Here is a 15,563-nt window from a genome sequence, read left to right on the forward strand (position 1 = left end):
GCTGAGAAGTGCGAAGAATTTAGGACCATAAGCCTGAAGACACATGTGTCGAAGATTCTGACAAGAATCATTTACAGGAGAATAGAACGAAGAGCAGAAGAATTATTCCTGGATGAGGACCAATTCGGATTTAGGAAAAGCAGGGGCACAAGGGAAGCAATTTTGGCACTTAGGATGCTCATAGAGAAGAGATTGGAGAAAAACAAACCGACTTTCATAGCATTTATCATAGCAAAGGGGTGAGACAAGGTTGTGCGCTTTCCCCCTTAATTTTTAATGTTTACCTACAGAAAGCCATCAATGAAATCAAGGAGAAAGCTTCGGGTGTCAATATCCATGGAGAAAAAATTAGCATGCTGCGATTTGCTGACGACATAGCAGTCATAGCCGAGACAGAGAAGGATTTGAAGAAGACGTTGACAAACATGGAAAGGACAATGGCCAGATATCAGCTGAAAATCAACAAAAAGAAGACTAAGATATTAGTTTGCAGCAAAAGAGAGGAGGCTAAAACAAACATCAACCTAGGACAGCATAAGCTTGAAGAGGTGAACGAGTTCTCTTACCTGGGAAGCCGAATTACCAGCGATGGACAGAGCAAGAAAGAAATACACAGTAGAATAGCGCAGGCGAAGAGGGCTTTCTACACAAAGAAGAATCTTCTTACAGCTGAAAATACCAGCATAAAAGTAAGGAAACAATTCATCAGATGCTACATATGGAGTATGTTTCTCTATGGAAGCGAGGCTTGGACGTTGACAGCAGCAGAGAAGTCAAGAGTGGAAGCATTCGAAATGTGGTGCTACCCAAGAATGATGAAGATAAAATGGATTGACCGTGTGAGTAACGAGGAAGTGCTAAGAATAGTGGCAGAAAAGAGAAACCTCTAAAAACCTTATGCAGAAGAAGGGACAACTTAGTTGACCACATTTTGAGGCACGATGGTGTGATGAAGACAATCGTTGAAGGACTAGTGGAAGGGAAAAAGGGCAAGGGACGGCGCTGAATGAGTTATATAGGACAGGTTATAAAGGATGTAAAAGAGAATAAATATGTAACTATGAAGAGATTAGCGGATAGGAGAGAGAAATGGAGAGCTGCGTCAAACCAATCTTAGGATTGTTGACTAATGATGATGATGACTTTTTCCCCCATAGTACATACTGTCACTGACCATGGTATCAAACAGTAAATCTTGAGGACTCATAAAATTGAAAAACTAATAAAGAACTTGACTAGGAAGGAAGCCAATTCATGCAAATGGTATCACAAGTGTGCCTCAGTCACTAAAAAGTTTTTAGCTACTACCTCTTGAAGTTTTTTGGTATTTTTAGAACAAAGCATTCAATTGGATTCCAAATACAAAACCTCTCATCAAAAACAATATCCGGGTTTTCTCATTCTTTACAACAACATAACAAATTCGGGTAACTGATATCCTTTTTGCTACTTAAACTTTAGATGTTATGTATTGCCTGTGTGCATAGGCTCTGAGTAAGGGCATGCAAAGTTGTAAGGGCACAGAAATACACTCAGAATTTGTTAATTGCATCAATTTTTTAAACTACAAAGCCTTAGACATATACCTCTCGAGCATGTGTGCTATTGCATTGCTATGTGGTGCCTTAATCGTTGTTATTTAAATCACCCAGGGTGCCTTAATTCAGAAGTATTGAAGATTCTGTGCAGACATTGAGTAAAATATTTTTAGGATCATTAATGCTCCTGAAAAATTTCCAAAACATTATATTCCATTAAAAATTGTTTTATTTTTATGATTGTATATGTGTTTTAACAATGTTTAGCGCCATTTACCTTTGCCTACTTCCTTTATGTGGTGGTTAGTAGTTAACCTGTCTGTAGTTTTGCTCGAGACAGGGAATCTAAGCAGTTCCTCAGCAGTTTTTACATCTGTGTTTTGTCTCTTTTCTCTTTCTGTTTTTTTGTCTGTTCTATACACTTTCTTCTCCCAACCTTAATTGTTTCAGGTTATAGATTTTGTTCAACAAAATGCCCTCTGGTCAATCGCATACATTCCCTATCGCTATCCGTGGGCCCACCTTTGCACTTATCTTAATTCTGTCCATGATACTTTGTTATGATTTTCTTCTCTTCTTCAGCTTCAGCTGAAAAATTTCCAAAACATAGCAAAATTAATTAAATTAATGCAAAAGCTTCAAATATTCAGAAATTTTCAAAATTTTATCCAGTTTAAGATCCATTTTTAGAACTTTCTTGTTGGTGTTATCTACAAAACAGAGAAGTTTGGTGAGCAATGAAAACCTTTCTTCAATCATTACATCGGGACAAAATTGAATTTCTGATACATGTTTTCTGCTAAAATACATCCTAAGGTTAGGTTTCTGAACTATTCTCATCAACATGAGTAAGTCTATAAATACCCTCATTTCCCCAAGGGTGGGCAAAAAAATCGCACATTCAGTTGTGGGTTCCCACTTCTTAATGTGCGATTTTTTTGTTTCATAATTTTTCCCTTCTCATGAGCAAGAAAATGTCTCAGTCACTATAATTGCAACTATTCCAGGATTGAAAAACTCAAAATATGTCAAGGGATTATCTGTGCATGGAAAAGGCAATATTTGTTTTCCAACTAAATCAGTCGCAAAAGGTAGAGGAGGGTCAGCACTGCCTATCTCTTCCCAATTATTTTCTTGAAAATACACAGAAAAATGAGAAGGCATTTCCTCTTTGGAACTGATATCAAGGGAGTATCCAGTTGAAACCTCTGTAGGGGCATGTAAACATTTTGCACTCTTTTCTTCGAGAGCACTTGCTTGTCATGAGAGCCAGAAGCCATGGCCTACTAAATGGATAGTAGATATGGAATGGACCCAAGGGAGAAAAAAATAATAAAACCACTAAAGCAAATGTAGGCGTGAAAAAACCCCAACTCTAAGCTTCAAACATTGTAAATGAGATAGGAGATGGTGGCAGGTCTTCAAGGTTCTGAGAAGCACTTGGTGGCAATGTGTGGATGGTCCCCGTCTTCACTATCATTGGCAAGATGAAAGGGATAGGAAATGATGAGGTAGAAAAGCAGATGATAATGAACCACAGAGGAAAGAATTCAGCTCACAGAACCCACAATCTCTATGAGAACACACAAATCAGAGTGTGAGTGGAGAGATATCTTTCATTAGCATCCACCAGACACAGCTACTAGAGGAAGCATTTTTCCTGGCATCAGCTGGAAAAAATACTAAAAAAACATGAGCATGCACACAGAGATCAAAAAGAGGAACAGAAAGAAAGCAGGTAGACATTTCTCAGATTTCTCAGACTCACTAAAAGTACACGTATGGAGTTGTAAGAGATGGGAATTCTTGGTGCAAAATTTGGATGCCTATGATGAGTCATAGTGTCATAGAGTCATTACCGCTTGAGGTATAGTGGTCAGAGGATGCATACCTTACGTCGCACATGCGGAGAGGACTATGGGCATTTAAAGCCATGCTTGAAGGGTTAAATGCCTTTTATTAGAGTAAATGTATAAATGTATAATCAGTAGTAAAAGCCATTCAGTTCACATCGATAAAAAGAGAATATGTTTCATAGAAGATGTGTCCTATGAGTGGCATGTAGTTATCCATGAATTACCAATGAAGTATCTTGTAATCGTTCATAGGTTAGCGAACTTCAACATCTCATTTTTGCTACAGCAAATCAGGAATAGCATTAATTCACCAAACCAGTCCTTGAAAAATAATGCATTAGCAAGACACTTTATTCTCTTCCTTCCCAGGGCCTTACCTTTTCTATGCCTTGCAGGATTGAACAGTTTTTGTCCGACTTAATAGGTGGAGGGGAGAAAAGAGGTGGGAGGCACCGTCTCATCCTGGAACACCTTGTCATAAAATTGCGGCTCAAAACCACTTCCTCTGTGGGCTACAAAACTCTTTTCGATCAGCAGGGAAGAAAGACTTGAGGATTGGAGTGTTAGTTTTTCTTTGCAGTAGAGGAGTGGCTCAGTGGCATTGCCAATTCAGTGTCAATTTGGGACTTCAAAATTTGTCGGATATTTGGTGGTAAGATTTTTCTGTCCCGGACTCTACAAAAGTTGTCAAATTTCATTAGAAAAGAGATAGGCAGCGGAGATGTCTAACCTTCCATTTGTGCCTAGGGTGTAGTGGTATAGGTTCTTGGGGAAGGGTTTATAGTCCTCACTGTTCCGTAAGCAAAGAATTCTTTCCTAGGGAGGTTGAGTGGGTTGGGTGGAGTCCAGAGCCTAAACGAAGGGAGCATATCAAAACAAAACTCCCATCTACTAGCACCCACTCTTACTTTTAAAGGTCTTAAGTCTTGTCTTGGGTTGGTAAATAAGATAATTTCTGATTGTGAAAAATGTATTTCAGTTGCAATTTTAAGTAATTACAGCATATGCATATAAAGTTTTAGTGAAAAATGTTTGTGTCCCTATATCTAGTATATATTGAGAAAAATATTAGTATGGCTTCAGGAATTATCAACTACTTTGTGAAATGCTACGAGATTCCCTGTCTCAATGTAGATAGCTATTAGTTATAAATTAATGGAATTTAATTTGTTATAAATCCTTGAAAAGAAAATCAGGTGTAATGAGTGATGGAGAATATGTTGCCAATAATAACTTTAAAGATTATCCTTGTTAATCATAAGTGGACATAATATCTACCTCTAATTTAAAATTTGAATAGAAATTCTCCAGTTATTATGTGGCAGTAGTTCTAACTTTTCTCTCGTTTACTGCCAGCTAACCGTTCATTGGTGGCAGCATATAATTCATAGAGATACATGTGTATACCAAGTATGTCTGATAGTGGTTAAATTAAAAAAATGGGAATACGCACAGTCTTTGAGAAATATGCTAAAAGTGAGGTGGATTTACCAGCTCAAGCCTTTTGAGCAAATAGGGTTCCACACAGGGCTTCACATGAAGAGGATGAAGGTCTCCCACAAAAATGGAGTCATGCTTGACGGAGTTTAGCATGAAGTATGCGGTGTGTACTGAGGTGAGGAATTGTAGGAAATAAACACCGGCTGTTACTAAATGATGGTGCTATACATTATTGATAAATGCATGGGAATGTGACTGAAGATGGTGGCTGCAGCTTCAGTGACTATATACCATTTTCCTTTGAGTGTGACATTTGCAGGAGTAAGGTCTCATAAGTGTGATAATTGGAATGCGTACTTCCAAATCGAACTTATTGTTGCTCTACCCTGAGCATTTAAGTGTCTTTGCAAAAAAACACTGTTGAGTGTACCATCTCTTCTTCAGTGTTGTACTCTGATGTTGAGCATGAAGTGAGGTCATATTCTTTTCCAGGGAAAGCATTTGGCAACGTGGGTGGCTACATTGCTGGCTCAGCTTCTCTAGTGGACATGATTCGAAGCTATGCTGCTGGTTTCATCTTCACCACATCATTGCCTCCCACAGTGCTGGCGGGTGCACTGCAGTCAATCCAGATACTGAGATCCGATGAGGGACGCTACCTCCGTCAAGTGCATCAGGAGAATGTGCAGTACCTCAGGAACAGGCTCATGAGTGCAGGACTGCCGGTGGAGCACACACCTTCGCACATCATCCCCATTAAGGTAATGTGGTGCTGGGTACACAAACAGAGTGTGTCTCTTCAGGAAACCCCTCCTTCCTTTCGCTCATAGATCTTTGATTGGCTCAGTTTTGTGTGAGTGATGGGTTACATCCATATTCTCAGCTTATAGCCATCAGGAAATATTGCCTCAAATTTTTCGTCATAAGATTTGGATAACATTTTTGTGAATGTTTATAAATTAGTCCTTGTTTTTCGCAGAATATTTTATAAATTAACTGAAAATAAAATGAAAATTTTATGAATAAAGAGTCATGATCAAAACAGAAGTGACTGCCAATAGGAGAGTTTCCTTCATCAGAGAAAACGAAAGGCAGTGATTGCGATTCCTTACCCACCATTAGTGAATTCATAATATACAAATTATTTGGTTTTAGAAATCCCAGTTTAGACGAATGGCAATGGTCAATTTTAACCTCATTTGAAAAAAGCTAGATTGGCGCCCATGCGATGCCACTCCACGTGACGTCACAGGGACCTAGTTTCTATACGAGTAGATAGGAGTTTTACATCGTCTGAGACTACCAATGCATGCATGAGGCACAGAGCTCAGGGAAACATCTCTTAATAATCACCCACTAAAATTGCCTAAGTTCAGAAAGTTTCCTTTGTTTGATAGGGTATTAATAATCCTTATTTAAGCCAAGCGCTACCTGCTAGCAGCCTGCGTCATATCAGCGCTCAAGTCTCGCCTCAAGGTCACCTCACAGGGTGGCAGCGGGAACCAGAAATATGTCACACGGACTTTTCCCATCATTCCTACTTAGCCGTCGCGTTTTTCGCGTGCTTGAAGATTTTCACTTTTTGTTTAATCGCGAAAAATAGATATCGTCATTCGAAAATCTAAGAGCTTGAAATGCGTACTCCAGGAGTAATAAACTTTCAATTCAGGCAATAAAAAAATGATAGGAAACCAGCCTATTTAGGATACTTCCGGAACATAAATCGATAGCATATCATGAACACAGAATGAAAGCCATTTCTTCATAACATAGCACTTCGAAATGTCTGAAATTGCATCCTTTGTGACCTCATAAGAAATGGCATCAAAACATTTTGGGCCTTACTAAGGATGAGATAATTTTATAAGCACAATCCCATCCTGTCATGCACGTCCTTGGTCAGCCACCATTCTTTCTGTGTAATTTCCATCTTCCAATCTTTCCATCCAATGATTAATGTGATCCATACAGCTAAAAAATAAAACTATCTGCCATCCAAAATATGTTGGTATTAATAGTTTTGCAGTTAAGTTTTTTGCCCTTAATTGTAAAAATGAATATTTATTCTTCCTAGGTACCAATGCGGTTCGCAATTTCATTTGTTGGGGTTGGTTGACCATCTCTGGCCACTCATGAAGCAATGCCATCCAATGTGATTAGTGTGTCTATGGGTCACTTATCAATTTAAAACTCAAAAACCCTAATAAATTTGATAAATAATAAAAAAGCTATTTTTAGTATTGCACTACCACCTGGTACCATATGGTATTGCTAGGCGTTAATGGATTAATAAGGGATATGACCTAATTTTTCATTTCACTTATTGCCAGCAACCATCAAAGGTAGTAATTTTGATGCTGGATGGGGTAGATGTTAGGTAAAAACAACCCATGTGTATGCCACTGCTGATGTGTAAAAGAAACAGCATTGCTGGTGGACATATGTGTTTCTAACTGTTACACAAGCAAGCTTATAAAATGTAAAAATGGATAATAAAATTTGACTCACTTAAAAAATATGAATTATGGAAGCATCCATTAGGGGATCAGGGGCGTCATTCATGAAGAGCAATTCATTAAAAGAATCGGGTAGATGGTCAGAAAAAATAAGTTTCAATGTAAACTCTTCCTTGTTCAATTAGTCTCTCTTAAGTTTGAAATGAGGGAACATGAAAGTTGCTCCCTTTTTTATGAGGTTGTGACCTAATGAGAGTTCTAGCTCATTTACTTGCTCAGGAAGAACCATTCCCTGAGGGAAAAAATCGCTTGCAATAGTGTAAACAACAACAACAAACCATCAGAGACCGAAGAGTAACCGAGTCTCACTTAGCATTAGTTTGGGACAGCATCAAGTAAACTGCAAAAGGGGTAAGGATGGTGATTTTTCATTGAAAATACATGGCTGAAAAAGTAGGTGATGGGTTGAGAAACAGAAAAATATTAGTCTCTTATTCTACGGACTCCATCACCATACACTATCTTTTTAAATGGTGAACAAGTGCGGTAAATCAGTCGCATGAATAAAATTTGCAGCAAAGAAGGACCCCTAGATGTTAGTAAGGCAGGTAATTTGTGCATGCCATATTCATTACGGAAGTTGATTGTCAGGTGATGGGAAAATGGATTGCATTGCAGGTGGGGGACCCTTGGCAGTGCTCACAGGTGTCGGACATGCTGCTGCAGCAGAAAGGCCACTACATCCAGGCCATCAACTTCCCGACGGTGCCCAAGGGGGAGGAGAAGCTGAGGTTGGCCCCAACACCCCACCACACGAAACCCATGATGGACGTGCTTGTTGAGGACCTGCTGGCTGTGTGGAGTGACCTCAGTCTCCCCCTCTTCCAGGATATTTGCTCTGTGGTGGGTGCCGTGACCTGCTGTGAAAATGATCCTATTTGGGGACACTCATGTGGTTCCAATCTTTTAGTTTTTAATTCAGTTCAGTCCTGGTACTGAGAATTAGGATTTTTGGTTCAACAATATTTGTGGGCTGCACAGCAGCTGAAATGCAATAAAACATTTGCATTGCCTTAGTATTTTCACGAGAAATATGCAAGAGGGTTAAAATTGAAGTGGACTTGAATGTCAAAACTCAATGAAGTTGCTCTGATTTTTGGAATATTGTTTTGGTGCATGAGGTAACAGTGACAGTAAGTAGACTCTCAGCATTATAATACAGAGCCATGGCACAACAGGAATTACAGCTGCTCATCACTAGAGGCAAGAATTTGGGGTGAATAAAACTCTCGAATTTCGTCATTAAAAATGACCCATTTCGGGATACAAAATGGGAAATGGCTCTAAATTTCGGTGTTTAAAAAATATTGACTCATCCAAGATTTCTCAGCCGCCATTTGGTGATACCTTGCATTCACTATATTTATGGCTGTTCTGGAGAAAATTTATTTGCATTTTAATGTATTTACAACAGTTAATAATAATATATTTATTTTACTCTTGGAATGTACATGCATGGTCTTGTCTATAACATACAGAAATGGTTACATAGGTATAACGTAGACATAGGGTTACAATGATTGAGGTACATGCACAAAAATACAGTATTTATATATTCATCTGAATATTTTGCAGTACAATTAATCTCCAAATGTCAAAGATAACATAAGTTCAACATTTTCTGGTGTCAAAGTTGTTCTACGGTCACTTACAATATTTGTATACGCTGAAAATCCACGTTCACTGTCCACATTAGACACTGGTACCGACAGTGATTTAACACTTGCATGTACAAACTCAGCATGATCTTTTTTTAAGTTGAGTAATTCTGACATGAGGTCAAATTCAGATCCATTAGAGAGTGCTTTCGTGAGTGCACTTTTAACAGCAGCATGACCCTCAAGAACCACTTGTGAAGATAGTGCTGCCATTAATGGTAGATGCTTTGAGGCCCTGATAATATCATTATTTGTAGTGGATCTCATGAATCTTTCATCAAAAAGTTGGCCAATAGAATGAAGAAATCCCTTGGCAGTATCTCCATGCTGTAACTGTGAAAGCTTGATTTTTGCCTTCGTAGCTGTATTAGTTAATGCTGCTGTCAGCACAGGTGCAAGTTTTTTTGGGAGATTTTTTATTAGACCAGATGTGTCATTCCCAAAACTACCATCACTTACAATTTTTAGACTATTTCCTATGTCTATTAATTGGCTTTGTAGTTTGTATGAATAAGGATATGCACCCTCAAGGCATTCTAGCAGCTTCACAATCGGTTGACAATGTTCAACAACAAATGCTGCTTGGCACTGTATAATAGCAACCTCTTCTTCGGTCAGGCTACTTAACCTATGTACAGCACTTCCTCCCTCCCCCACCAATGAGAAAAATTCTCGGATATCAGAGAGATACTCATTAACATAAATGACAGCCTTGTGCCAAGAATTCCAGCGAGTAGCTACAGGAGATGGAAAAAGCTTAGCTTTCTTTTCACCCTCTGAATACTTCTGCTGTAAGAAAGCAAGGTATGCATGTTTTCTTTTTCTCGTATTCAGAAATGCACTTTTCACCTGCAGTATACACTCATTTAACTCTTTTAAATTAATCTGAAAAATATTACTCACTAAATTAAGTTTGTGTGCCCAGCATTGTATGTGCACCAGGGACTCACCAAACAGGACTTTCAGGCTGTCAACACACTTTTTCATATATGCAGCAGAATCAGTAACGATACAAGAAACATTTGTTAAAGAAATTTCCAACTTGTTAACAACATCCATTATTGCCCGACCACATTCAGTAGCATTAGCATTGGATAAAATCTTTGCCCCCCCGACATACAATTTGGAGCTGTCACTACATTCTAGGATTTTAATTAAAACTAGAAAAACACACTGCCCTTTTCTATCTGTTGTTTCATCACAGAGAATTGAAACTTGTTGGTCTTTTACTTTTTGTCTCATAAATGCCTCCTCTTCTTCTCGGACTTGAGGGATGTAAGTCTTCTGCATCATATCAGCTGAAGGCAAATCTCCAGCACCTGAAAAAAATACGAAATATTAAATGCAACACAAAATTTCCATGTTATCTGGCCCAGCCCAGTAGTATCTTTTGAATAGAGAAACACCATATTGTCAGAGTTACAGATAGTATACATAATTTTAAGTATAGCAAGGTTAAGTTTAGAAGTTAAAGCAAGCCATATCCAAAGGTTATATGGAAAAAGATCAATATAACTAGCTAAAAAAAAATAGAGAAAAATTAAATAGTTGCTCACCTGGGATGTATTCACTCATCCACGATCGCAGACTGAGGTTATCTAGTTTTTCTATTGGAATATTGGCTTCCAAAAATGCTTTACAGGTGGCCATGACGAAATAATTTTTTTCTACTCTTGCCATTTTAGAACTTTGGTAGGTTTCTTGGAGTGAAGCTTGCCGTTTCACTGATTGACCCTTCTCCTTCGCTTCTTCTTTGAATTTCTTATGTCCTGCACCCTCACAGTGCTTAGCACAGGTATCTTTACGTGCCCATTCAATTCGGCAGTTGCAGTATTTGCACATTAATATTTTCTTCTGTTTATCAAAAACATAGAAACCTTCACTGCGAAACTGATTTTCACGGTCAAACACAGTTACTGCTTTCGGCATTTTCCTTAGGTCAATTTACGCAATGTAGGGATGTCTCAAGCCGAGTTCACATGGGAGTGGAATATACGGAGCAGACTGCTAGTGGAAAAGCATCTAGCCAATCACAATCCATTCCTTCTATTCCACTCCCGGCTTCCGCGGGGACTACAATGTAATGAACTGACTACAATGTAATCACTAATGTGACATTCGTGCCGGGACAAAGTTAGAAATCGCGCTGCGACAACGAGAAAAAAACAAACGAATATCGCTTGGCGACTGGAGCTCAGACGTTGGCAATATTTTGGTGCTCAGACGTTGAGACGTGCAACTCGGAAATTACAGCGGTAATTTTCGTAAATTACTGCTGCCCCTGAAAATCATGGCAATTTTGACCACTACCTCAATTGAAAATTACGGAATTTACCCATCTATACTCGGACGAATAAAGATGAGAATACAAGACGGATTATGATTAACATAACTTATTGGATGGTTTGATTCCCAATTAAAGGTCTCTAAGATGTGTAAAATCGTTGGATTTTTACATGTAGAACGCGTCCGATGATTAGTATTGTACGGGTATTTGAATGAATTCAATTGGAAATTTTCCGTCAGCGCTTAAAATGATAGATTTTAATAGTCGGAAGTAGTAATATTTCCTGCAGAAATGAGATAGCAAGTGGGAGCAAGAACAAAACTTATCACGGAATATTTCATTCGGTGGAGTTAGTTTCGCGGTCTCGGGGTCTCACTCTTAATAGTATACAAGATAGTATATAAGTGCGGAGGTTTGTCGAAAATAATGGGGTTCGATACAAAGATGTTTCCCTCTGTTACATGCTTGAATTTTGGCCGTCGATGAGGATTTTACGATGAAAAGATGTTCTATAGGTAGAGGTTTTGCTACATAAGCAACATTTTTGCAAAATATCCAGTAAAAATTCTTTAAAAATCGCATTATTTTCGCTTAGGATAATATATTTCGCGTTATCCCAAATAATCTTGATATTTCGCGTCATTCCGCGAAAAAATCGTTTCGCGAAAAATTCGTGCCTCTACTCATCACAGTATATCACACACAGCACAGAGCGCATAGCATAGCACAGTATTTCATTATAATAGGCCAGATTCCTTTTATTATGTTTTCCGCACATCTCTGAGTAAAACTGTGAAATTCTTTTCCAATATTTTAATTTGTTGCCTCACAGATCACCTTGGAAACTCACAGCTTAACAGTGTGGTTGAAACGCACCAGTGTTATTTTCAATGATGGTGATATCACTTGTCAGACAATCAGGCTGCCTAATTTGCGGTACTTGCTTGCATGCAATCCATGAGAAAACCTGTCAGCTTCCTTAATGATGTCATAAAAGGCTGAAATCTTTCAGGACACTGCCTCACCATCACAAACAGTGCTGAGCACGTAGCCACGATGGATATCTATTCTACAAAAAGAGGTAGCAGGCTAACCAAACGATATGTCGCAGCTCCAGCGACATTCTCGGTTGCGAGGGAGACCCGGGATCGGGTAATCATGACGTTGAGTGAAAAAGGCTGGGATGAGAATTTTGAGACACCCGGGGGGTGTGTTTATTGGTTTCAGAAAGTTACATGGGGGGGGCGCCTGTAAGGGCGGGCGATGTCCGCGGCTGCTGCTTCCGCGTGGCTGGGTCCGGCTCTGTCCGGAACTGCCTCTCTGGGAATCTCCGTGGATCCACGACAGCTCTGGTGGGGGTTCTGGCGTTGGCGGCGGGTCCAAGCACTATGGTGGGGTCATGGGCCACGTGCTCGGTCTGCTTCCACGGGTGATGACCTCAGGCGGGCGGCGGTGTCCAGGGAGAGGACCCCCTGGGACGGCATGAGCGCTCCTCATGGAGGGTGCGAGTGCGGCGCCGGTCCACCCGCTGTTTACGGGCATCCGGCTGGGTGGGGGCAGGAATCGTCAGCGCCTAGTGGTAGAATCTCTGAGGAGATGCTCGCTCGGGTTCTTACTGAGGCCGCCTCAACCACGACTGCCTTCCACGGTCTCGGGCAGCGTCTTATATACCCAATCCTGGCCTCCTTCCGTCCAATGAGGACGCTCCGCTAGGACACATGGTGATGCATTCGATGGGAAGGAGGTTGGGGGGGAAGGTTGGTGGTGTGAGGAGAGCATTCAGGCGTGGGAGTGGGGGAAATCACGTGGTGGCACTTTCTTCACTGGGGGCACGTGTTTTGCCCATGTTATATTGCAGCACAACAGATATTTCCTGCCAGTGAAAGAACCATAATTGATACTTAGGAACACTGAAAGTGAGAAAGTAGTTCATTTTTTAACAATGGTAAATAGCCACATGAATGCATTTGAGCCATGTATTGCACTTATTAATAAAGTTCTTTCACTGACCACCTAGACTGGTACTGAAGATTATAATTTTGTAACAATGAAAAATTGGTTATATCATTTTTTTACCATGTGTTAATATATCTATTTCATTTGGACGATGACTTTATGCTGATGAAATCGTGGTAATAAAGTCGTTCATTATAAAGAGAGTCTTCTACTATGGATCCCTGTACCTATAGGACCAGCAACTTAACTTTATTTACTTGTCAACGGAGGCCTTTAGAAGCTGTTTCAATTTAAAATGCTTTTACGTCCTGTTTACTTGAACTATTGGTTACCTTTTTTCAGCCGAAACTGGAAACTATTTTTTTAATGGATTGGGAATTGAAGGAGTGGAAAATTGTGACACAGAAACCAAAGTAAAAATTCTTATGAAAAGTACATATCATGAATGGATTATCTTTTGGAAATTCCCTGTATATTAAAATGAATAATCAAAGCTCTTCTGTAAAATCATGTTGGATTAAGTCAGAGACCCATTTATCTGACATTCCTTTTTATTGTTGGGGAAGGCTGAGTTTACTCACTGATAGGCAGGGGCACGGATAGGAATTAAGTCTAGGGGGTTTTTAGGTGCAACTCATACTGAAGGGTCTGGGAAGGTCTTGAATACCTGCCGGGGTAAGCGGGAGGTGTGGGGACCCTCCCCGAGAAAATTTTTAAGATAAATGGTTTAAAATGGTGAATTTTACAGCTGGGTGGATAGTTTGATTTTTTGTTTGTGAGTCATCTGCCACCCTAATATAAATGACAAAATTTGTCACATTTATTTCCGTAGAAAAATTCTCTGTGCTCTGGGGGGGGGGGGGGGAGATTTATCCTCAAAGAACCCCTCCCCTCCCAGCACCACTTCCAACAGGAGACTGCAAGGCCTCCAAAACAAAATTCTCTTTATGCACCAGATAAAGACATGAAATTACACTAGATTTACCAATTAGTAATTCCTGATTCATTTCTCTTTCAGGAATGTGAATTTTGCAAGAAGCCACTTCTGTTCAAGAGATATGAAGCAAGAACTGTGGCTGAGTGTAGAAGAGATGTTAGTTGTGAGGAGCCAAATTGCCCACAATTGGTAGCCTCTTGCTAGAAAGTTGTGTAACATTTGTAAGGAATTGAAATTGCATAGAATAATAGAGAGGAATTTATTTGCCTTAGATTGGACCAGAGACTGTATGTTTGACACAAATACTACTAATGTAAAAATAATAAAAAGGGAAATTTAGAGCATTCCCAATGAAAGCATTTTCTTCTCAAAACATTTGTTCAACTCTTGTTTTTTGGCAAGAGAGAGAGAGAGAGATGAGAGGATGATTCCTTATGAGAGGATGCCTTATCCCTTCCACTCAACATGTCTTTCCTCTAACATGTATTACTTTTTCAACTCAAGACTCCAGTCAACATTTACTTGTATCTCAAGCATGAATTATGCATCAGTATTTTCTCAGAGGTCGGCTTAAATGAGAGTTAACCCTGTCAGCATATAACTGCCCCTCCTCTGGCTGTCACTCCTGGGACTGGTTGGCAGCAGCTTGAATGGTTGGCACTCTCCATTCTTCTTGTCACTCCGCCTTCCTCTTCATTTCCTTGTGGCTTTTGAATCCAACATCCTTCATTATTTGGTCTACAAAATAAAGCAATGGTCTTCCCCTAGGCCTCTTTCCAACCCTATGTTCCTCTAGGATTGTCAATTGGATCGCCCATGTCTCATTATATGCCAAATAAGTTGAACTCCTCTATTGACGACCAATTTCTAAATGCTTCTTTGCTCTTCGATTTGATTCATTCCTTTGACATTCAGTCTATCCACTTATTTTTTACCACTCATCTATAATTCCATTGTTCGAATGAACCCAGTCTCTTTATCCTGTTTACCCAGATTCCATGTTTCACAGCCATATGATGCCACACTCCATACGTAGGCTTCGAGAATTCATTTCCAAATGTCAAGGCTGTTACTTCTGGATATTGAAATTTGGCTGTATTTTTTAATGCCACTTTTGCCCGTGCAATCCTGCTTCTTATATCTACCTTATTTCTTTCATCTCGCATGACCTTACTCCCTTGATAGCTGGAGTCGGTCACTTGATGAATTTGTTCTCTTCCAATATTTATCTGCACTTCCATTACTTCATCATTATCACACACCATTGCTTTTGTTTTTGATTTATTTATTTTCATGTTGTATTATTTTTTTCATGACAATTTTCAGTGCATTTAGAACCTTTAGGTCTCGAGGTCATCTTGACTTTCTGAAAGGA

The 15,563-nt window shown here is 39.5% G+C and overlaps 1 protein-coding gene across 2 annotated transcripts in view; it reads left to right on the top strand.

The window, feature by feature from the left end:
* The window catches only part of LOC124171911 (5-aminolevulinate synthase, erythroid-specific, mitochondrial), a 40,658-nt gene extending 26,111 nt beyond the window's left edge, over positions 1–14,547 (top strand). For both annotated transcript variants that reach the window (XM_046551324.1, XM_046551325.1), the window contains 3 exons: positions 5,327–5,595; positions 7,969–8,193; positions 14,270–14,547. In XM_046551324.1, coding sequence (XP_046407280.1) covers positions 5,327–5,595; positions 7,969–8,193; positions 14,270–14,392 — 617 coding nt within the window. In that variant the 3' untranslated portion in view covers positions 14,393–14,547. The remainder of the gene's footprint in view (positions 1–5,326; positions 5,596–7,968; positions 8,194–14,269) is intronic.
* Positions 14,548–15,563: the final 1,016 nt, after the last annotated feature.

Source organism: Ischnura elegans, chromosome X (genome assembly GCF_921293095.1).
Source record: "Ischnura elegans chromosome X, ioIscEleg1.1, whole genome shotgun sequence".
NCBI lineage: Eukaryota > Metazoa > Arthropoda > Insecta > Odonata > Coenagrionidae > Ischnura > Ischnura elegans.